At 38.0% G+C, this 24,459-nt stretch overlaps 1 protein-coding gene across 1 annotated transcript; it reads right to left on the bottom strand.

The window, feature by feature from the left end:
• Nucleotides 1-1,128: 1,128 nt before the first annotated feature.
• Nucleotides 1,129-20,844, bottom strand: CPB1 (carboxypeptidase B1). The gene is made up of 11 exons (XM_048314558.1): nucleotides 20,759-20,844; nucleotides 20,579-20,654; nucleotides 18,858-18,982; nucleotides 16,399-16,498; nucleotides 15,722-15,823; nucleotides 14,355-14,456; nucleotides 11,863-11,973; nucleotides 11,694-11,784; nucleotides 10,775-10,977; nucleotides 2,576-2,660; nucleotides 1,129-1,340 (listed from the first exon to the last, which is right to left on the bottom strand). The coding sequence occupies exons 1-11, from the start codon at nucleotides 20,827-20,829 to the stop codon at nucleotides 1,153-1,155; spliced, it is 1,254 nt and encodes a 417-aa protein (XP_048170515.1). The 5' UTR covers nucleotides 20,830-20,844; the 3' UTR covers nucleotides 1,129-1,152.
• Between the last annotated feature and the right edge of the window lie 3,615 nt (nucleotides 20,845-24,459).

Here is a 24,459-nt window from a genome sequence, read left to right as displayed (position 1 = left end):
GATTATTTTCTTTGGACAACCATTTTCTGTAAGATTCATTCCTGGGCTTCTGTTGACTGGATTAACTAAGGACCTGCCAGAAATAGGGTTAATTCCAGGGTCATCAATGGACAGGGGAAGTCTCTGCTTAGAGCTTCCAGCAGTGGCAGGGAGATCAGCCAGGTTCTGTGTTGACATAAGGTTTTTCCCTATCATTGTGCAGAGTGTGTCCCATATTAGGCAAACTCCAAACAGCATTAATAGATGCCAAACACATTTTCTGCAGTTCTGTGGGAAAGATGTCGAGTAGCAATTTATCACTTTCACTCACTGACCCAATCAGACCCACATTACCTGTACAGAAAGTTGATTGGGAGGGGATAATTCTCTACAGCTTTTCATGAAAGAAACAGTTACTAATTTATCACCAGACTTAGTCTTTATGGCTGTTTATGATTCTTCCACTCATGACAGTAGGAACGTGTGGGGCCCCAGGAAGTACCAGGACTCTGAGAACATTTTGGGAGATGCTACTGTAGTGAGTGTGAGAACCTTAGATGCAGGGTAGCATGATTTATATCAAGTTTTGGCCATTAATAGTAATTATAATTTTCATGACTGAGTCCAGATTGGACTACCAGTGACCTCAGATCCAAATTATTTTACAGTGATGGGACAGATCCAAGGTAGGTTTTGAGAAAATTCTAAAGAGCGCATCACAGCTAACATAATTTAAAAAGTATGTGATGTGAGCTTCTCCTTGCTACTGTTGCTATTAAGGCAATGAATGTTTGGGTGAAAGTCCATTTATGTGGATCACCTGGCTGTTTTCCTTTTGGTTAACAGGCAGTGTAAGCTCTAATGCTCAGCCTGTCTTCTATGTGTAAAGATAATTTTAATCAATAAGGCGACCTTTACCTTAGTTTGATTAATCTTCTTGTGCTCTTTCTTTTTCAACCCCCCGACTATGGACAGTGCCTTAATAAAAATGTTTTATTTCTCTTGAATTTCTAAAATTTCTCTTGAAAAACTTGTAGTTCTAGTCACCTGTGGTGGACTAAGAATATGAATAAGAACATTAGGTATAGAGAAATGAAAATGTATTGTTAGGGAAGAAAAAAAAGGAAGGCTGCTTTTTCTAAAGCCTACTTTAATAGTTTTTAGAACTCTATTCTAATACAAGTGCTCAAGGACATAGTTGGCAATATATTTAACAGCAAGTGAAGTCTCTTCACAGGTTGGCTTTATCTGAGATTCAGGGAGAAGAAAACCGTATCTCCCGGTGTCCCGGAGCTCGAAAGTGAAAGCGTACTTGATGCCTTGATCATAAGCCCAGTCATCAGAGCCCCCTGCAGCAGGATCTGTTGGTAAAGAAATGAAATAAAGCTTAACTGGAAAAGAGTGGCTACACATCAAATGAGAAATACTTTGGAGTCAAGTCACATAGCCAGGAATGCAGAAAGGACAGATAAAAAGAAATATTCAGTGAATTGATTGATTTATCCTGCGCATGGGAAAGCTTCTGTGTTTTCAGGCCATTTTTGAGCTTTTTTCCAGCTGATTTGTGCAAGCAAATGTAAACAAGCTAAACTGCTCCCTCTTGTCAGTATTGTGGAGAAACCATGGGAGAAATGTCTAAGGAACAGGAGAATGGCACGGTTGCATGGGGGTATTTAGAAAGGCTTGGTATCAGAAGCAAATACTTGCTCTCTGTGTGACTTTTTGAGGTTCACAGAGATGTGAAAGAACACATATCTAGGATTTCAGCTCCATCTTTTTCTGCTGGACAAATAGTACCCTCCCTTTTCAGTAGCTGGTACAATAAAAAGTCTCTTTGCTAAGGAAGAAGCCTCCAGAATTGCCAAGCATCACCAAAACATTTCTAAAGGAAGAATCTCCATAAAAATTGGAAGAAACTGGTTTTTTTAAATGTTTGGGGGAGGGGTTAACTATTTGAGGAAGGAGAAACAGGCAAAGGAAATTAGTTTCCATATTAAACTAAATTAAGAGGTCTTAAATATGGGAGATATTAAAGTTCTATAAATCTAGATTTGGCAGCCTCAACTTGGCTTTTGGCACTGCAAAGGCCATATCCGCAGCTGAGTTCCCAAGAAGGGTAGAATAATTAGTCATAGAAATTACAAATAGCATTGCAATTAGTATGTGTCTCAGAATACTATGCAAAGTAAAAGAAATTTGTGTTGCTAGAGTGGTTGAAGGATTCATATCACACAGTGCAATCAAAGGATTCACATCATCTTTGACTTGGAGATACTGGAAATGCAGAAAATCTCAGGTCAACATTTTTATGTTAAATCTAAGTTGTGTATGATTTAGGAATTCATGCTATGCACATGAATTCATAACCATTTTACTACATCACTTTGCTTTCCAGGGAGTCACACACTTCCTGAGATCCCTAAGGAATAAATTATCCCAGAACTTAGAAATGACAGATCCCATATATACCTAGTATATGCATGTGAAGAAGGAAGGGAACTACTTAGAAAGAGGAACAAGAATCACTAAAAAACTGCGTTTTGTAGTCCTAGTAGCACTTAATATAGATTGTTAGTATATTTAGGTCAATACTTACAGATTGTTTCAGCTCCCGGTCCGTATGTATATTTAGTGTTGTACAAACTGGCCAGCTCTTTGGAAGCAGCCCTTGCTATGGAATTCTGTAGGAGAAGAAGAATGACAAATGCAGATTTTCAGAAGCTTTCTGAGTGAATCTAAGCAACTACGTTGTTGAATAAACTGAGAAGCCATGCTGGAGAAGTTTTTATGTGAAAACTGTTGTTCACCTCTCAGTATGACTAGGTGTCAGTAGCTGACAAGGCCCAGCTTGTCCTGATGTTGTGAAAAGAGCTTGGCAGTAAAGAACTCATTCTCCAAGCTTTAAGAGTGTGCTCCAGTCTGTGTATGGTCTCTTGCAGCCTGGTGTACAGTCCAGTGGGGTTTGGACAGATAAGGGGACAAGAGGTAACAGCACTTTCTAGACTTAGAAGAAGCTTGTACAAGGTTAAAACTAAGTAAGGAACCTTACTTAGAGATAAGAGAATGGTAAAAACTTGGTAACAGTAAATTGCAAACATACAATAGCCTTTCTTTTCCTTCTGTTCATGCAGCCATAAATTCAGAGTAGAGTCGGCTCAGTCAGGGGAGTTGAACATTGATACAAGTGGAAGCAGATTAAGGTCTTATAAATATTAACAGCCTAAAAAGGCATAAATTACCCTGAAACCATATGTAGTCTCATTAATTTCAATTCATTTCCTGTGCACAGAGGGACTCTTTCAACTCCCACTGATTTCAGTGAGGGTTGGATCAGGCCCATCAATAGTACTATGAAGCTTTGTGTGTTTGCATTAAGGAAAATTACAGACTTTTCTTTGGAACGTGTGGCTTTTCCAATTCTTCATTATACAGCATGTTGGTAATAAAACATGAAAACTATTACTAACAGATGATAAATATGAATGATTTTTGAAAGCATATGTTCAGTGTAAGAATAAGCAATGGGTTGCCATATATTTCTTTATAGCTTGCAGCTGAATGGCTTACTATTCCAGGAATTTCCTCAAGCCCTTTCCTTCTCTGTAGGTTACACTCTGGCTTACTTCCCAGTGGAAGATATATTGGAAAGTATTCTCTGTTCAACCTTATGCTTCAAGTGTTCCTCTGAATTACTCAAAAAGGCGTATTGAACTATGTGTTTAGAAAATTTTAGTTAAGTGAGAGAACTTTCTTAGCTTCTAAAAAACAACATCACAACATGTTTGCATTATCACTGGCAGCCTACTCTCTTGCAGAATTCCCCCTTTAGTTTCCCCATTCCCAAATGTTTGGTTTTGAACATTTTAGAATTATGGGAGTTTGCTCTAGGAATTTGTGGTCCTTTAGCGTTGAAGGATATTTAAACAAGGCAGACCAAAGCATACTTGAAGCTTGTCTTTCCACCTATAACACTGGCTGTACTTAAATGTGGGGTTTGATTTCTGGCCTCTCTATCACATAAAGACGAGCAATTGCAGGAAGAATGTTGTTCTGCATTTCACTATCTCGGATCCAGAGCGATTGGAGTAGCTGAGGTCTCTCCTGTGGTCTTCTTTTTGTTTGGTTTGGGTTGGATTTTTTCTTTCATTTTTAAATCCCTCAACAAATTGATTTTTCTAAAACCCATTGTAATTTCTAACACGTTGAGGGAATTGTAGAGGTTGGAGTCTGCTATGTGCTAGTGATGCCATGTTTTCTTCAGCCATCTGTTGTTTATAATATATACGTTTAATCAGCCTCTGAGATTGAGTCAAATCTTCTCTCAATAGCAAATGAATTTTTAAATGTAAACTGATTCTTCCTCTCTTCAACGGTATGCAAAGTGGAAATAAAATGTGGAAAGATTGTCTGATGCAATATGTAGACCTGTTGGTAACTGGTATTTGCTCTCTCTTTAGTAAACTAAAGTAGGGACAATAGAAGAGCAGAGCTGCTCTTTGGGGCTGTTTCACCCAAGACTTTCCTTCCAGCCAGCAGCCAAATGATGGCTTTAAATCATACCAGAACAGATACCGGAAAAAATATGTCAGGAAATCTTTTTACCTGAGGGATTTTATTATTATTGGCCAGGAAGTTGTAAAAACAGAGATTTGTAGAAAGAGCAGTTGAAATTTCCAGCTGTTTGGAGCCTAGAATCCAAATAAACAATTTCCTCAAGCTCTCCAGGCTGGAGATAAAGTGGTATTTTAAATGACCCTCTCTAAGTGAAAAACATGCCTAAGCATTATGACTTCATCATGAAATGAAGCTTTATCAGAAGTTTTGATATCTTTTTGTTTTCCTTTAAGTAACTCTCTACCATTTACTTTCCTAAGAGATTTACAGTCCAAAACCTAAAGGTAGAAAAATAAATTTCAACTTTATAGGAACTAACGTAATTTCTTAATAATATAATATAAACCAGCAGGAATAATATGTATTAAGTAAATACTTGTGAGTATAAATACAAAATATGAGGAAAATTTGTTTGTTTTTTTTTCCAAAATAGCTCAATTACTCAAAACAGTCCATAAGAAGGAAATAATACGGAGGTCTTTGCAGAGGTATATAAATATTGCCAATGTTTTCCAAAAAGGTGAAAAGTGGTTTAGGTTTTCAAGCTTGTAAGTTATTTGGAGTACACCTGCAAGGAGAAACATTGTTTTTCTTTTGACCTTTGAGGATATTCTTTGTTGTTCAATGATTTTCTACACTTCTTGGCACAATGGGCTTAACTGAATTGTTGTGGTTTGTTTGGAGTTTGTTTGTTTGGGGTTTTATACTGTTAAGAATCCCTCTTTTGTAAGGAAAATTTTGGTGAGATTTACAGTAGCAGAGAAGCAAATGTCGCCCTGCAGCCAAAGAAATAACTCCAGGGTAATACCTTGTAACTGGGAGCAGAAATGGCTTTGCAGCTTCTGACTCCCAGCTGAGCTCTCAGAGCTGGTCATTTCAGCAGAAGGTGGCATTTCCTGCACTCACCACCCATCTGTGTTTACACTGCAATTACCAATATTTTGCTTGATCTTGTGTAAAGAGTGCGTGGGCCAGTGAGACAGCAGAGTTGTGTTCTCAGTTGTCATTATCTTTCATAATTAACAACCTTCAAACCTAGGGTTTTCAGTTATTAGCTTTTAATGAAAGATGTGGTACTGGCTTTTCTTTCTCACCACATCCGGAAGTTTGAACTAACAAGATAAATTATCAGGCTAAGCATATTTTGTGTGTTAATAGGTTATTTTTATGGGAGCATCTCCCTCATTTTATTCTTGTATCATCAGGCTGGATTTGCCAGCAAACTGTAACCATTTAGAAACACTCCACAGACGTTGATTATGCAGCTGCTGTTTGTGAACAACTCCCTTTTCCCTCTCAATCTGAGAGTGGTCTGGAGAAGCCTTTTCACTGCTTGACTGGACCCGTTGCTCTCTTCGCTCACTGGACTGCAAACTGATTTGCCCAAGCTGTATTTTCCCTTCACCTTGGTCTTGTGTGTTTTACTTGTAAAGTAAAATGACCCTCAACTTCCTTTGTAATGAAAGTCTGAAAATGTGGATTTTCTCAGTTGGCTTTAGCCAAGTGAATCTAAAATTCTGAGCCTTCTTGTTTTGCCAATAAAAACAGACTCCCTCCTCAAGGCTCCATGATGATGTGTAATTTAGTTCACTGTTCTGTTGTTGCTCATGGTCAAGCATGTGCTCCAAGAGCCCAGGGAATCCAGCCAATGAGGACTTCAGTGGAATGATTCCTTTTCTTTACAAGCCTGTTTCTCTGTGACAGTACTAAAGAAATTGGTCCCTGGTGAGAGGGTTTCCAGTGCAACTCAGTTAAGGTAAATGGGCCCTACACCTGTTGGAGACTCTTGTCTATCAGCCAGATTCACACATGAATGTCAACTGGAAGATGCTGCTACTAAACACACCCTTTTCACAATTGTAAGACTGCCAGTACAGAACAGTTCTGTTGTGGTAAACTCAACAGAGGAGCTATGAAGCCAATTTCAAACACTGCTTTGCTGCCCACTTTCCTGTTTGTTGTGCTTCCCATTGGACTTTAACAGTATTTACTGTAACAAGTAGTACAATCACAGTAATGCAATCTGTGCAATAGCACAGATACAACAGCAGCAGATTGCAACTCCTCATTGGCTTGTCGGAGTCTCTTAGATGTAGGATTTTTGCTATTCAACAATTCTTACCCACAGATCTTCATATGCCTTAAACATATTCAGAACTTCACAACCAGGCACTAAGTTAAATAATCAGACTGATATTCACAGTGTCATGCTAAATATTTGAAATTCACTCTTGCAGGCTGCACAGACTCTGGGCATATCTCTGCTTTCTATGTCCTAGAAATGTCCTATTTTAAGCACTCAAGAGGAAGTGAAATGCTAGACTGACCCAATATGGAAGGTGAATTTTGATGAGGTGAAACAACAACCCATGTAGCCAGAATGCATTCAAGTAATACAGACTGGAATTATCTTGAGTTGTAAATGAGTGTAATATTCTGCAGCCTGTGAAACTGTAATAACACACCTACTTTAATCTGGTAAGTGAGTATGGGCTGGCTGCAGAGATACATTTGGGGCTGAGTTTAACTGAGAGATGGAATCGAAATGGGAAGGAAGGAAGGGCACTATGCACATTCCTCTGCTCTCTCAAACTACAGTTCAGTGCCAATTCAAATACAAACAAGAATTGATAAAGCTAGATTTGTCTGCTGTAAATGAGGAAAGCATAGGGTGACCTAATGGGAAGCTAAGGCAAATATATGAACTGATTAAAAAATATGGGCTGAACTGTTTGTGAAAAGTCTGATTAAATACATAGTTCTTTATTGCAAGAGGACAAAAATGTGAATAGTAAAATAAAGATGAAAATAATCTTTTTGGGGTGTGGAGAGATACTGGCCTTGCCAAGCATATTTTCTTATTGTGAAAAGCTAATGCTTCTGTTGCCTGTAGGAGAGGGATTCTAGTGTGTATTCTGTGTTCAGAGCAATACTCCAGGGTATAGTAAAGAATGAGCTAAGAGGATTGTGAGGCAGACAAAATGTGATTCTCCAAAAGGAGGACATATTTCTTCTAGGGTGTCATCACAAGAATATTGTGTAACTTCTGAGAAATTCCTGACCTAGATTTTCCTGTCTTGTGTGTTTTTATTTTTGTTGTTTGGATAACAGTGAAAGTTTTGTGCAGCTCCCCACATTGTGGGGAACAAAACAACAACCCTGAATAAAGGGAGACAAATTTAGGGAAAATCCTTGTGAGCTGTGGGATTGATAACCTCACAGATTCTCTTGCATCTCAGGGGAAGAGTGGGAAGTTGTGGGAAGGAAGGGACATACTTGACTTTCATCACATTTTACACCCCAAGGCCAGGCATGGTTGAGGGATAATTCTAATCCCTGGCTTTAAGTAAGTTACAGTAACTTTGAGGTGTTCTGATTTGCTGTAACAATGTAGTGGAATATAAAGGGATTCTCAGAGTGCCCTGTTCTACCTGAGAAACCAAAACAGTTTTAGGCCTTCTGGTGATTTCTTGAGGCTGTAAACAGAAAAAGTCTTTTGAGCCCCAAGGACACACTGTTCACTACATGTTCAGGGAAGGAAGGTACAGGCATTCTCTGGGCCTTTTTCTTCTGCAGACTTAGTGTCTTCAATCTCAAATTACTCAATTTTTGCACCCTTCTATATCTCAGACATTGGAATGCAACATAAACTCCACGGTATTATGTTACCTTTCATTAAATACAATGGAACAAAATGTTATTAATGATAAGCAGACATGTGAGATTTTGTTTAAACATATGTCCAGTTGCTCACTGAAAGAGATAAGAAATTGCAGCTATATTTCCTTTAATTTATTAGATCTGTCAGGGTAAAAATAACATCTTAGATAAGATAATGGCACTATAAATTTTGGTTCTTCATTTACAAAATGATTTATGATTATTTTATTTGCCCAAACAATATCTATTAAAAGTCAAGATTCTCATTCTTCAGTATTTCTCCAAATTCTAAATTTAGACAGAACTTTTAGACATTAAACACAGCAATTGGCATATAAAATAGTTCCTCTTTTTGTAGCTGTCTTGTCTCAAGAAAGTACAGTTGTTGATTGAAAATGTTAAATTTTCTTTAGTCACATCTTAAATGAGTGTGTCTCGAATTATCTGAACTAACCTGAAAAGCTGCACTTGTGAACCTGACCCACAGCCTGTGGAAGTCAGTTTTTCAATTTAATTCACTGACATTGGAGTGCATAAGGCCCTTTCTGTTTAATTATCTCAACTATAGGCCGTGTTGATTGGGTGATACTCTGATCTCATTGTCCAAAAGGACTCTTGGCAACAAGTCTTCCCTTGTTAAAATCAGATACTGCACAAGTTGAACACCTCTAGGATCCTGCTGTCTCTGTTGGTATCACCAATAGAGGAAATAATTTCCCTTAATTAAGATGTGAAAAGCACTCATAAGGTCACCTTGTCATGGTGGTGAGATTTGTGGTTGCTCTGTAGAAGAATATAATGGAACTCTATCTGGTATCAGTGTGACTCATTTAAAATATAGGATAAAGTGATATTGGAAAGACTAATATACAAAGTGAAATCAAATGGCTGAAGAGGAATTTCTGTCCTGTATTCCTGAGCAATTTAGTTTTTATGCTCTATGGTAACAGCAGAATTGTCTTCTATGGCAGGAAAGGGAGTTTAAATTTTACTCCATATTAGAATAGAACAATGACAATGTAAAATTTAAATTTAACAATTTTAAAACCTAGCAAAGCACATAGGTTCTTTCTTACTGCTAAGGATTGTTTTGGTAATGAGTTACCAATGTAAACTTTTTCTATTTAATACTCTGAGAAACACACTGTACTTTTAGTTACATTTCATCACATTTGCTCTTCATTCAAAAAATGGGGAGAGAATGTCATGCAAATTTTTGACAAATAGGGACTTTGTGATCTTGACAACAAAGCAGCTTCAAGTGTTTAATGCTGTTTTATTACTTTAGACTGAACTGCAATGTGTGAATTATGAAGCTTTTGTAAAAAATGAAGGCAAGATATTACTATCACTCCCTGGAATAATTTCAATTACAAAATTCCTGGAATATAAATTAAGAAAACAAAATCTGCCTTTTAATTTCATCTTCTGTTTTAGGCTGCAAAAAATCTAACAAGAAAGTTCACTCTTGGCCCCGGTTTGTATTTGTGTTCAGAATCAAGACATGTATTTGGGAGCACTCATAAATCTGTCAAACCTGCACAGCAGAGCAACACACAGTGTTGTTGCCTTGGACTTTTGGCAGCATCCAGGAAAGAGGGGGAATCAAAATGTGTTTGTTTTCTCTTGCTGTGTTGTTTTCCCTGCCAACAGATTCTAATTGCTAATATTCCAGAGAACTGAAGTCATTTTATTATTCATGATTGTTGATTCTTGGCCTATGATATGTTTACAGCTTTTATACACATTTAATAGTCCTAACCTCTCTATCTGTTTTTAAGGAGCAAAAGAAAAAAATCTTTCTTAAGTGGCATTATATTGTGGCTTTTCTCTAGAATTGATAAAAGATGAATTGTCCTATAAAATACCACATTCATCCTCTCTTCTTCTAAATAAAATGTTTATGTTTAAATGAGGGCCCCTTGAAAAGGGCCTCAAAAGGGAAACTTTTCACATCTTTTGTAGCTGTTTTCAATTACACTTTTGTCAAGAACTGCCTCATTGTCCTGACCCAGTACCATCAGGAGTTTCATCATTTTACTTCAGTGAGGACTAAGGTTCAGTAGAAAGTGGTAGACAGAGATCCTTGCCTGCTGTTGATACCAGTCGAGTTATTTAATAGTTATTACAGTCTACAAAGCTGCTAGCTTGGCTTACAGGCCATAGTGGTTTTATGTAAAATATTAAAGGTACACATACAGCAACCTCTGGAGTCAGGAAGAGGCAGTGCTGCACAGCAGAGGGGATTTCTGGATGGCGTGACTGGAAGACCAAACTGACGCTGTACCAAATTCATCGTGTATATGGAAATTAAATGAAGCTCTTAAGTTCATCCTGTGCTTGAGCTATCTTGAAACCATCATGGTTTCCCTTGTTCTTGCTAAGAAAGACTAAAATATCTTCAAAAACTGGTGGTGTGGATTCTTTCCAGATGTTAAAGAAACTGCTTAAAGGGACCTAAGTAGCAAGTGATGATTTTTGCTTATTCTTTTCATTAAGTCAAAATGACAAAGAGACTTACCAGTTCCTGGTAATCCGGTGGCAAATTGTAAGTGTATGAATAAGGAAACAGTAGCAGCTGGGAATAGGAGTGAATTGTCAAGTATGCCTTGATTGTAGAAAGATGTTCACGAATAAAGTCAGCCAAAGCCTTGGTCTCCTTTTCAGACTCAGGTGCAGAGCCACAGTAAGTGGCAGCACAGGGGGATTTTGAGGCCCCAGTAGCTGAGAAGAAAGGTGAATTTAATGAGTACTTAATGAAAAAGTGGGTTGTTAGGAGAGTCATGTTACACCACTTTTGTAGGTAAGCCTTGGAACTCCTGCTAATACACATATCATATCAGAGGAGGGAATATTTTATGGCATAGTTAAGACACTGGGAAACATCCCATAGCAATGAATAAATATGGCCTTTAGAATGTGCATAGTTGGAAGGACATGAATATGGATGTAAAGCCCTATATTATGGAAATTATTTGGGATATTGATTTGCTTCAGTACTTTACAGTCCTTTCCTTGCATATCTTCTCAATTTCTAAGGCACTTCCATGAAACAGAGAAGTGGAAGCCACTCAAAAGAGACCTCTTTCCATGAAAGCATGCTCCTTTGGTTTCTGTTCTGAGCTCATAGCCGTGTGTGTGTGTCTATATATATATACATGTGTACACATGTGTGGAAGTGTAGGTGTATATGTACACGTGTGTGGGGATATGTTCATGGAAGTAGCCATACTGATGATACATACTTTGCTAGTAGTCAAAGTTTGGCTTTTTTTCCCAAAACAGCTCTAAAAATTAAACACAATCCACTCCACAATGCTCCAATGGTGGGCTTCAGTCAAGCCGAAGCTGTACCATCAGGTAGGGGAAATCCATAATTAACTATATTGGCTATTGCACTTGTATATAATTACTTGCAACTCTTGTTAGGAGACACTTACTGCACCAGCCAGCATCGAAATTCCTGTTGGGATCTGTCCCAATGCAAATGCTATTGGCATTTTTAGAGCGTGTCTTTCTCCACATGCGGTCCTGTAACAGAATCATAGATGAAAACTAAGAGTAAGTTCTGACAGTTGGCTCTTCCAACAATAAGAAGAATGTACTTACATTTGTCCAAGTGTAAATGTAACCATCAATGTTAAGAACAGGCAGAACATAGAAGTCCAGATTATCGAGAAGTGTTGTCATGACCGTGTCTTTTCCATATGTCTCCACAGCCTACTTGGAGAAAAGCAGAAAAAGCTGATGATGCCTTCACAGATGTGTATCTCCTGTGTGTATGTAAGGGCCTGGGTCTGGGTCAGGAATTAATGAATGTGGTAGGTAAAGTCATCCAGGTCACTCCAGCACATGAAATGGCACCTCTGTGTTACTACATGTGCTAGATTTGTGCTGACTCAAACCACACTGGTGTTAGAAAACCGTCTTATGCTGGTAGATAAATTATAAGATGAAGGAATGTTGATTTTGAATAGGATGATAAATCACTGGAAAGAGACTTCCATTTACTAGCTTCCTGAGTACAGACGGAACAGTATTCCTGTCCATATATATTCCTACATCCTAACACCTTACAGGTTTGAGTTTAATTTATGTGAGAAGGAAAAATCATTATTTCCATTTTCTATATCTGTTGTGCAGAAATTTCATCAACAACCAAAATTATAGACAATATTTCTAAGTAGCATCCTAACTCATTTCCAGTCATAATTCTGTGGATGCATTTATTCATAGGGAGGCAGATTTTTCCCTGCACTTTTCCAGACACATATATTGAATAACAAACAGGAACTCCTGCCCTATTCTGTATATCCTGGTTGTTTATAGCCTGGCACTTGCTATGCTTGTTCACAGAGTCATATCAATGTTGAGAAACCATACAATGATCATGGAAACTTACTCTAAGTGTGTTGCACCCATGTTTTGTTTACACAGCCATAAAGGACAACATGGGGAAATGCAATGGAGAAAGGCTTTTTTTTTTTTTCCTGTAACTCACAAATAGGAGGGTGGGATGTAAAATCTAGAAAAGCAGTTTCATATCACTTGAAATTACTTTTCTCAGGTTTTATTTTACCCTTGTTATTGGTGGGGTTTTCCTTTTTTTTTTTTTTGTTTGTTTGGTTTTTTGTTTGGTTTTTTGGTATTGTTGTTTTTGTTTGGTTGTTGTTGTCTGGGTGGGTTTCTTTTTTGAGATACATATAACAATCCACCTTGCTCGTGTTTTTCTCTATTTTTTTTTACTTTTATGTCTAGAAGCAATCACAGGTGAAATGCTGATGGTGCTCAGAGGTCTGCACTTCTAAAGCACTTCTGCCTATGGGCACACTGAGCAGAGGCACTGCTGGTGTCAGGTACACGCATGAATTAAGTGACCAGACAGTGAAAATGACAGCTGCAGTGACGTGAATTGCTGAGAGAAAAATGGTACCACATACTGTCTGCAGCCTTATTAGGCACTAATGAAATCATATTCCCATTGACTCCACTGAAATGTCACTTCTAATTTCCACTGCTCCTTACACAAAACCGCATGCCTGTCTGATAAGACTGAGATTATACTTGCCACCAAAGCCTCTGCCAGCATGGCTGGTTCACGTGGATTGGCTTTCCTTTTCTTGGGTTTTAAATTCCAGCTGCTGCTTCTGGTGTGGTTTTATTTATTTGTTTGGTTGGTTTTGTTGGCGGTTTTTTTTTAATCTTTCAACCGAAGTTATTACAAAATTTGAGATTCAATCAGTAAGTTGCTCTGCTAAAGTGATTGATCTCCCCCATCTGAGGGGTAGTATACCTGTCTCTGTGAAGATGACTGTGCAGCATTTGATAATCCCCACCTGCTTTACAGTGGTGGTGAGAAAGAAAATATGAAGGACGTAACATTGTTTAATTCAAGACCTAAAGTATCCCAGACTGAAGTGAAGCTAATTTCACCAGTGCAGCTCTTCCTTGAATATGGTTTCATATTTTTGCACCCATTCTGTACAGCCTGAAGTGGCAGCTCGAAGGGATGTATATGCATTTCCCTCTTCCTGAGTGGAGCTTAGGAAGCTTCATTTATAGTCTTCCTCCTTTCTTGGGTACCTTTCCTCAGTGCTGAGCTGGGGGTAGGTTTCCATCCTCTCTGTTGCCTTACTGAATAAAGCTGGTTGCAAGAAATCCACCACCTGGCACTGCAGCAAGTCAGCTGTTCTGAAGTGCATTCAGGTGCCCTCTGATGTGCCCTTCAACTTCCTTATTCCTTATGTCTGTGTACAGAACATGGCTATGTTTATAATGTTACTAGAGCTGTTTGCTTTTCTCTCACCTTTCTCTGACTACAGGTGCAAAAAAGAATTTACAAATTGTGTGAGTAACCCTAGTAGTTGCCAGTACCTCTTAAACATGTTTCAGGTTGTCTTAAGCTGCTGAAAGATTACAGGTCCAAGCACAAAGATCTAGTTTAGGTAGTTACACCTTGACCCTCTGAGGTGAGAGAATGCATGAACAGACACATATTTAGAGGGAGAAAGGCAGTGGCCTGAGCTCTTGCTGCTCTTTTCAGATTTTCTTAAACATAGTTGCATTCTGTAAAATATTTTTTCATCATTAAGCTTACTGACCTCTTTCACAAACCACTGGCAGAAAGCAGGGCTGATCCACTCTCTTGCATGGAAACCACAATCCATAAAGATGGCCTTCTTATTTGGACCGCTTTTTCCCATCTAGGAAAAAAACAACAAAAAGAACCACCCCAGGGCTTGAACAAAACAAATTGTATGCAGAGCAAGTCAGTCAGCTTGCTGACCTAAAAATCAAACTTTATACAAATATAGCATTCCTTGTTTAAATGGAAATCTATGGAGTGCTCCCATCTGTAGCTGACCATGGTATTCAAGCTAAAACAATACTCTTAATATTTTCATTTTTATTAATGTAGATAAACTTCTCCCAATTATTTGATTATTCTGCACTGTTGATTTATTTCCTGTAGTATATCTAAAAGTTCATCTTATATGTTTGAATGATATATTATTGTAAATACTTGTGCATTTTGGGGCAAGTACTCCTTATCCTTTCACCTTTATTTAAGTTATTGTTTTATTAATTCATAAAAGTGATGAAAAAAAAAAGTCTGTGGTTTAAACCCAGCTGACAACTAAGCACAATGCAGTAGCTCACTCAGAGCAAACATGTGGGCTGAGATAAGCACAGTTTAATGAATAATAATAATAATGACGATGATGAAAAGGAAAATAACAAAACCAAAGAAATAAACCCCAAGAAAGACAAGTGATGCAAATGAAAGCAATTGCCCAGCCAGCCCCCATGCAGTGGCCCTGACCCACCTTCCCCCTAGTTTATCACTAAGCATGAGCCGTGTGGTCTGGCATATCCCCTGGATCAGTTGGGGCCAGCTGTCTCCAGCTGTGTCCCTTCCCAGGTGCCATTCTCCTGGCTGGTGGTGTGAGAAGCAGAAAAGACCTTGGCTTTGTGTAATCACTGCCCAGCAGTAACTAAAATATCCCTGAATTATCAACACCATTTCCAAATCAGCACGAATCCTAAACAACCCCCTACAAGCTACTGAAAACAGAATTAACTCTACCCCAATCAAAACCACCTCAAAATTACATACGGTGAAGATAAAAATTTGTTTCCTATTGCCAGAGACTGACATTTATAGATGCTTTTAGAACAAATGCGTTTACAAACAACAGATGGAGAGAACATAAAGGTAGATGATCATTCAAAAACTCTCAGGAGTGTGATAGAATTTATATGTCTGAACTTCTAATAATTCATTATGCTACTTTAAAAAATTATAAAATTGGAAAAAAATCATAGTAATAGTAAAATATATTAGATTTTCTGCAAAATGTCTATTACTTTAAACATTTTGTTAGCATCACTGGTGTTTTACTAGACATCATAATCTTGCAGAGGTTAGTAAGGGAAGAGTCTGGCATGGAGAAATCAAGACACTTACTTTGAGAAGGTACATTGGCCGTCCTTCGTATGTTTCCCCAATTATACTACGAGAGACAAGGTCTGGGTTCTGAGCAGCAATATCAGCAGTCCAAGCAGCTATCTGTTTAATAAAGAGGTTAAATCTATTGATGTCTGTGTTCCTCAGGTCCAGACGAATTAATTTGCAGACTTTAAGCCAGAACAGTCTTTCTGAGCATCTAATGTGGCCTAATATTTAATACAGTTTGTAGATTTCCAAGGAGCCAGTGCAAAGATGTGAAGAGTAACATGGCCACGATTACATGTCAGGAAAAATGAGCATGGCTGTGAAAGAAGGAGGAAGGGGGCAGAACTTATGGTGGGAGATGAAGAGCTTGAACTAAGGCAAGGAATGGAATCGAGTTGTTTGGCAGAGAACATGGGAGAAGTAGTAAAAAGGAAAGAGGAAATTACTAGTGAGGCATCTCAGCCTGCTCACTGTATTTGCGCCAGAGGTTCTTTGCAGCACTGGGAGCAGAAGTAGAGGAAATAAGTGTAGGTTATACAAACTAGCTCAGTAACAAAGAGGAAGGAGAGTTTGGAGGCATTATCATATCAACAGATGGAGCAGAAGAGGAAAAGGGAAGAAGGCTGGAAGCACTTTGACTACAGAGACTAAGGTACCAAGCTAAAAATGTGGTAAATTCTAGATTTTACCGTGTCCCAGTTGTTGTACTTCTCATAGCTGTGCCTGGCAGTACGAGCTTTGCTGTCAAACTGGGCATCCAGTGCAGCCTGCAGGTTGTCAATCAGAACTCTGTAAGAAGGCACCACGAAAAGTGTGAAGAGAAACACACAACAATCCAGCATGAAAGTAAGACATTTCAAGGTCTGCCCAGCATTTGGGCTGCATGGATTGTGAAAGGAAAGGTGGGCAGGTTGAAAATAAAGTATATTAGTTTCAAGTTTCAACCTATGTCCTGCCTCAGCCTTGCCACCAGAAGGACCAGGGAGCTATAGGCTCCTGCCATCTAGCACCTGCCTTACTCCCATACTAACAAACCTCCAGGGTAGCAACAGTTTGGTTTCAGAAAAATGGCAATGCTGAGACGGAGTGTGTCTAAAAATGAGCTCTGGGCTGATTTTACATTGCCAGTTGCTTCTGCCTCAATAGGAAAAGGGCCCTCTTGAACTTTTGGCACTGAAGGAGAGCTAGACTGCAGCAATGTTTCAAAACTGTGCAGCAACCCAGGGATGTTTGCCTGGTGAAATTCCCTGTCAAACCAAGCTTCCAAAGGTTAGATGTGGTTTGACAGCTCTGTTGCAGCATTATCCATCCTCCAAGCTACTTTATTGCATGTGAGGTGAGCTATTAAATAGAACACACAATTGCAAAAAACCTCAACATCCTGTCTGGATTGGTTGGATCTCTCCTGTTCATCTTTCCCTGGGGCTGACACAAAGGCACAGCTTATCACTGAGTATGCTCTTGAGGACCTTTTGCTTATATTTCAACCTTGGCTATCAAAAAATGAAGCCCTCTTGTTTTTCCAGTGCCCGTCTTAAAACTCTTACAAATCTTACTCATCCAGGATATGTCCTTGATCATTTGTGATTTGGATAGTGGAACAGGAGTCCAGTTTGTAAGGCACCAGCAGCCTTCAGAACAAACAGTGCAAATGACATTATGTCATGGCACTGCAGCTGCACTTCAAAGGAATTATAACAGCTTGGGTTGTCACAAGGACGATCCACTCAAGTTTGTCAGGGACAGCTTCCAGACATTCTGGCCTTTTGTTGCAATCAAAAGATTTGTGCATAGACCTGAGGAAGTTCATGAATATTGTAGGAAAACTAACACATGTAGAGTAACTCCTTTGCTAAAGAGGAAATTCCACTGTAACTGGGTCCCTGTGCTGTATTTGCACTGTGGGATTATTGAAAACCATTTATTCTAGAGTGTTTTTAGATTCTGTTTCTGCAGCAGCATCCAAATCAGACATGATTGACATGAGGCCAGTAAGTTTAGGGACAGATTACCTTTGGATTTAACAGATCATGAAAGTTGTCCTGAGAACTGTGATGTCCAATGAAGGAGTTTGGTCTCATAGCAACAACAGTGGGGCTGAGAGACAAAAACTCCACACTCAGTGGAATGAAATAATAAAAATTTGATCAAATAATACTGACTTTCAGTGTCAGAGTACATGATGTTGACAGACTATACTTTACACATCAAAGAAGCCTGATAATGGAGCTGGGCAGAGCCAATTTGCAATGCTTAAATGGAGTGAGAGGAGAAATGAAGACAGACAACCCCGCTCCGCTCCAGCTCAAAGTCAATTTCTCATCCTCAGTTTATGCTTACACAGTGATTGGAAGATATGAAGTGAAGCACAGGATCAGGCAACTCCTTATTCTCCTTACTCTTCTATTAGTGCTACTCACTACGATTCTTCTGTTCCCAGTGGTGTGTAATGTGGCAGTGTGCTGTTTCCTCCACTTGTGCTGCAGTCGTACTCAGTCAACTCGGGCCCTTTTTACTTCTAGGTAATATACAATTAAAAGCTCTCTCTTTGGAGACATCCTTGCCATGGATCTGCTATGTGACTTCAGTCAGCCCAAGGCTGTCCTGGGAATTTGCTTTCCACTCTTCCTTGGTCCTTCACCTGGCAGCTGTCTTCTGTCTGTCACCTGCTGGATTTTTTGGCCCTCTAGATATTGTTCTGCAATTCAGGGGGGACCTGCTCATGGTGGCCCTTGGGATTCACCATTTAATTTTCTGGCTTCTGTTCCCTGTCCATTTCCCTCATCTGGTATATTTTCTGGCTCTTTCTAGACCTTTGCTGCATTTTGTCTGTTATAGGAAATATTTCTATCCCCCTCTGTACTCCAGCCTTGTGTATTGCAGTGAGCTTTCACCTCAGGGAAATTTCTGGTACTGCATCTCTGCTTCCTGTCTCTTGCCTCTATCAACATTTCATCTTACCCCTTCAATGCACTGTAGTTACAGTCCATTTGAACTCTCATAGGAAAGCTGAACCCAGTAGAGGCACCCACAGGAGGGATGAAGTTTGTGACAGCGAAATCAGTTGACCAATATGAAAAGCTCAAACACATTCTCCCTGGTATTTAGTCCCATTCTCTTCAAAGTACAGTAGTGAAAACAAACTTACTGATACTCCATTCCACTTTCTTTCAAAAGATCTTCAACATCAAAAGACTTTTCAGCTTCAATTCGGAAATCAACTTGCATTTTTGGCCTTACCAGTGTGACAGAGTCTGGCTGCCAGAAGTCAACCTGAAAGAAGGCCAAATGAATACATAAACAAATAAACACCTACATGTCGCTGTGATTTTTAGGTTGGTGCGTGTGTGCTGGTGAGGTTGTGATTAATATACTGAATTTCATGCCTGCCTTGTTACACTGATTCAGCATTGCTTGCCACAAGTGTCAAGCTAAATTTTAACTGGAAATTGATTAAGAAGATTTTATTAGGCCCTGCATTTTATATGGCAGAATTCTGGAGATGACAGTGACAATTCACAAATGTCAAGTATTCTCCAGCATCTGCATTCATATAGAATTGTGAATATTATAACTATATTTACAACTTCTTTCGTTCTTAAAGCTTTGTTTGTTTTTTTGCTCAGGTTTTTGCCTACAAATGTTAGAGAGAAATTAACTCAATATCAGGGATGCAGTATCTGAATATTTTACATAAATCAGCTAAAAAAGACTGTTGTCTGTATGAGTGCTTTAAAGACGTTTCATTCCAAGAGGACAAACAAAAGTATTATTTCTACTTCACCTATTTTTGCTGAAGTAAGCATCCAAGCCTCTAGATTTAGTGCCCTGTTGAAGGCCGATGGAAACAAAGGTGATTTGCCAGCTTGATGCCTTTTCACCCTTTCATCTCATGAAGGTAAAATAAATTGGGGCTGGTTATTAATGAATTATGTGTGATCAAGTGAGGTGATTGTTCCAGAATATAGAATTACATCAGTCCTGACTGACTGCTTTGCATAACAATGGTATTTCAGAGATCTTTTCTTAAAATAAAAAAAACCCCAAACAATCCCTTGATACTTCACATTTAAAAGCAAGCATGGTATATATTAATTTTCTTAATATTGGCAGCACCATTCCAATAGTATGTTCTTCTACAGAAATCTGTTTCAGCATGCTATGGTAGTCTGTTGATAGGTCTCCACATCTGTACTTCGTTAAAAATACCATCCTTTCATCCTACAGCTAATGGTGTCTTTTTCACCAACAGCTATTTTACAACATCAAAGCTGAACAGAAATATTGAAAACACATTTGCTGTCTTTATTGTTTTTCATTGTGTCATTGTGTCATCATATATCTACATCAAGGTCAGCGAGAAACATGCAGCTTAGAGAGAAAGGAAGCTTTAAAGGAAAGTCAGAGAAGAAAAGATGACATGAGGAGACTAGAGGCCAAAGGAAAATTCATTTTGCTGGGAATATAAATTTTCAGATTATTTATATGAGAAAAATGTTTCACCTGTAATGGTAAAAGTTTTGGTAATTGGAATTTCCATGATTTATCTAATACATTCTTGAAAGCACCCCACACTGAATACAGCATTTAAGATTTATTTATTCTATTAATAAATTCTGATGGGCACTTTGACATTCAGACTGGGTAAACCAGACTTTCTAGGAAGGTATTTGAATGTTTTGTATAGCTGTAATTTTATCAACTTGTCCTATTCCTTCCGAAGAAGCACTCCAGCTGACTTGAATGGAATCAAGATTAGGTCTTTAATTCAGTAACACGATTTAAAAAAAAATATATATATCTGTTATTTGAGCAAAGGGACAAATACTTCTTTCAACTACAATATAACCACTTCCCCAAGTCCTTTACCTCCATGATGCTGGCAAGGAAATTGAGGATTTCCACCTGCTCATCAGTCTGTGGAATCACACGAAACACCTTCTGTCTGTAAGGGAAGAAAAGGATTCGATTTAAAACAGGTAAGTCATTTGAAAGCCTTTTGATCATGCAGAAGAAATCACAAATATAAAACTTGATGTCTGTTCTTACCCATCAAAGGAAAGATCCTGCAGGTGAGCAGAAACAGATGCAGCACCTATGAGAACCAAGAGTGCCCACATTTTTACTAAGAAAGAAAAAATCGACACGTTTTCTGTTCTCTTGTGCTGCTTTTATAACTTGTTTTGTCCTGCTTTTTATCAATTATACACAAGAACAAGCCACTGATCAACTGATAGATTATGCCATTGGCCTTGTTTTATTTGTATACTATTTACAGTGTGTGTTTTCCTCTACACCTGTGAAAACAGCTGAAAGTCTCACAGGGACCTGGCTAAAGAATCTTGCTATTTGAGCTAGATAAACTCTTGATATGAGAAAGTGAATTTAATTTACTTTGTTATTTTCTGTTTTATGTGAATTTAGATTTTTTTTTAATAAGTTGGCTGCTGAATTACAAACTTTATAATATTGTATTGTTACTTTATGTAATGGTAGGTGTCCATCAGATGTTGTTGCAGTGCGCCTGGTCTTAAATCACAGTGTTCCTCTTCCTGAATAACATAGGTTTGACTTTGACATAATATTGTCAAAGAGGAATATACCAATTGGGACATACCAATTAGCTTTTTTTTTCCCAGCAGAGAAGGAAAGTACTGAACTGGTTCTTTGGTCACTTCACTGAAACTTGAGTCAGGTGTCTGCAGAACTGAAAGCATAGAAATTTCTAGTAGCAGTAGAGTTGTACATATTACTCCACGTAATACAGCCTCTGATTCTTATACATTCTCTACTTTCATCATGTGTGGATGAGAGGTAACTATCTTACAGGTTAAACAATACTGTGGACATTACATATATGCTAAGAAGATCAAATGAAATGTAGTCATACAAAAGCATTTTTAGCTTTAACTTTCATGTCATGCCTACTCTGAGCAACAATGGTGTGTTTGCATCAGTGCACTTGCATCTGTTTAGTTTTCATTAATGAGTACTTGGCATTGAACACAATGTTAATTATCTGTTGATGTTGTGTCCTGATGTGTCTGATGTTTTCGACAGGGAGCCTCTAAATGAATCAGTGTACAAATAAATAAAGAATGGAATTTATGAGCTCAGTTCTGTCTTCTGTTATGCCTAAGTAACCAGGCAAATTAAAGGAGTTCAGACACAGATAATCTCTACATATATGTGTATTAGATAGTATGTGAAAATTTATTAGAAAAATAATATATATTAATCTCAGATTAAAAGATGTAGTTACAGTTAAAAGGTACAGAAATTTTAATTTTCATTGAGCATTTTAACAATGAGTGTGGCATCAGACTTGACACCTAATTTTTTATGAGGTTCTCTGGAGTCAACTCCCTAAAGCAGCCTTAGATACAGAACAGCTAGAAATATATTTTTAAATAAATGTACAGTTCATGCTTATCAATATGACCCATAATTAATACTTTCCTAAAAGGAGAGTCAAAAACTCTACTGGGCCTACTTACAGAAAACTATCTTTGCCAAACCATAGCATTTAAACTTAGGTTGCAGTTAATGGCCTGATTTGTAGCACTGCAAGTTCTTGCCCAGTAATAATCTTATTTAGAGACAAGTTTCTGAAGATGGATGACATCAGGAGCTGTTCTGACTGTGTCAAAACAATACTGCAAAGTCTTCAGAAGTTTTTAGTTTTATGATGGTGAGATCATCACTGCAGATATTGGTATCAAATAAAAGGGTCTGATCCCATAAAGACAATTGCAAACACAATAATGTGGAGATGATCAAGACCAGATCTTGCAATGAATAAATGATCACGAGAAGTAATCAAACAATTTGCAGATGTCATCATTCCCTGTTGAGAAGCATTTTGGAAATAGAAATTGCCAGATTTCAAAGTCCGAGTTTACTTTTAGTAAATTGTTTCCTTATTCAAGCAGTTGGAGATTTTGGGGTTTTTTGGTTTTATGTTTGGAGTTTTTTTCTCCAAACAATCAGTGATGCAGCATCTACTACTGAGTTGGCAAACATTACCAAATACTAGAATTTGTAATGGCAGTTTTTGCAGTTTCCATCCCAGACTACATCAGAAATGAACACTGACTTAGAATCCTACTTAAGTGATTTATTTTGCATCTCGGGATGGATGTTTTTCAGGTTAGTTCATAAACTAGCTCTAAACATTGTCTTGCTCTTCTAACTGTGTAGTATAAATGTTTAATACTTGTATGATAAAGGGGCAGCATAAGGATAAATGAAATAGCAAATCGGATTTGGTTAAGCCATCTGTTCTTTTTAGCGTCTGATTACAAGCCAACATCGCATCAGTTGGCCATGGCTGAGTAAACCTTGGCCTATCACAGAGAGCAGAGCATTACCTATATCTCTGAATAGATTCAGAAGGACAATTAATTTTTGTGTAATCAAGGAAGTAACAAAATCCAAAAGGAGAATGTGTGGTTTCCGTTTGTTTCCTTCAGGACTGTATTTTGTCTTATACTCAATGTAACTGAAGCTAAAAACAATGTCAGCAACTGCAATTTTGTTGTAGTTGTTTGCTTTTTAGATGATTAAAAATACAGCCTCCTATGATGTTGTCACTCACAAAGATTATTCCCTGTAAATAAATGGCTACATTCCAGCTGAAATTCATCTTTGTAGTAATTTCTTATTTCAGTTTTTGGAATAGAATGAATCTGGTACTCCTCTTTGAAAAGCATATGAAGGCTAACCACAGACTGATCAAAGGAAAAAATACACATCAATGTTAGCATTTCAGAAGCATCCTTTATTCTACAAAGCCTTTCATTCCATTTGTTATCAAACTGAGTCCAAAAGTCTGAGGATAAATAATGTCTGTTTTTCTAGGAGTTTCAGTAGATAGAGGTTTCCTGAATCCAATAGTTTGTTGATCTACATTTTTAAAAAGTCCACCATCTTTGAGTCACGAAATATTGTCAGTTCTTACAATCTCTGATTGACAAATTTATCTTCTTAATATTGTTTGATATTTATTCTGTTCCAAAAGATCAGCAATGTGCAAATCTTAACACTGCTTATGCATGTAGTGTAGCAAAGTCCTAGCATGTGCCCCAGACCACCAGGCACATGTGTTTGATGTACAGGCACCCTCTTATTTGTTAGGGTAATATATTCTAACCTTAGTTTTGAAGAATAATACTATTGAATATATTCCAAAGACCTTTGAGAGTACTTTGAAGAGGCCAGGATCAGCAGAATTTGCTATCCAGCATATGATCCAAGCTTTCTTGATACTTTCTCTTTATTTATATATTATTAATATTGCATCTTGTAATTCATCAAAGGCTTTTTCAACTTTAGGGCCCTGGGACATGCTCATATTCTACTGTTTTGGTAGCTATGTGTAGGTATCTTCCTTTTAAATTTTTTTTTTCACATTTGCAGATGCTACTTAATAGGTAAACAGGTACCGGATAAGAAGAGAAAAGAATGGAAGTGATGAGATCAAGGGTACGGAGCAAAAAAAGAGGGAGCTCTCATGACTTTGGGATGTGTTTTTGCCTCTATTATTGACTCATCAGGTGATAAAAAGCAAAACTTGTTCTTTGCAGAGTCAGTGGGTTCTTGCCAATGTATCTCCTGTGAAATAAGTATCATATTTTTACTATTGACCTCTATGAATCAGGATTAAGAGTGTAGTATTGCAGCTTCATTGCATGATCCATGCACAGCTTGCTTAGGATTTACAAAGTATTTTATTACTCTAGCTGGAAGTT

The sequence above is a fragment of the Corvus hawaiiensis genome, chromosome 10, assembly GCF_020740725.1.
Source record: "Corvus hawaiiensis isolate bCorHaw1 chromosome 10, bCorHaw1.pri.cur, whole genome shotgun sequence".
Lineage (NCBI taxonomy): Eukaryota > Metazoa > Chordata > Aves > Passeriformes > Corvidae > Corvus > Corvus hawaiiensis.
The sequence above is the reverse complement of the archived record's forward strand: the minus strand, read 5'-3'. Positions and strand labels throughout refer to the sequence as shown.

Coding starts and splice junctions, on each gene's coding strand:
- CPB1 (XM_048314558.1), bottom strand. CDS start 20,829: ATGTGGGCACTCTTGGTTCTCATAGGTGCTGCATCTGTTTCTGCTCAC. Junction 20,655..20,758: donor CAGGATCTTTCCTTTGATGG/GTAAGAACAGAC, acceptor CTTCCCTTACAG/ACAGAAGGTGTTTCGTGTGA. Junction 15,824..16,398: donor AGTACAACAACTGGGACACG/GTAAAATCTAGA, acceptor TTTATTAAACAG/ATAGCTGCTTGGACTGCTGA.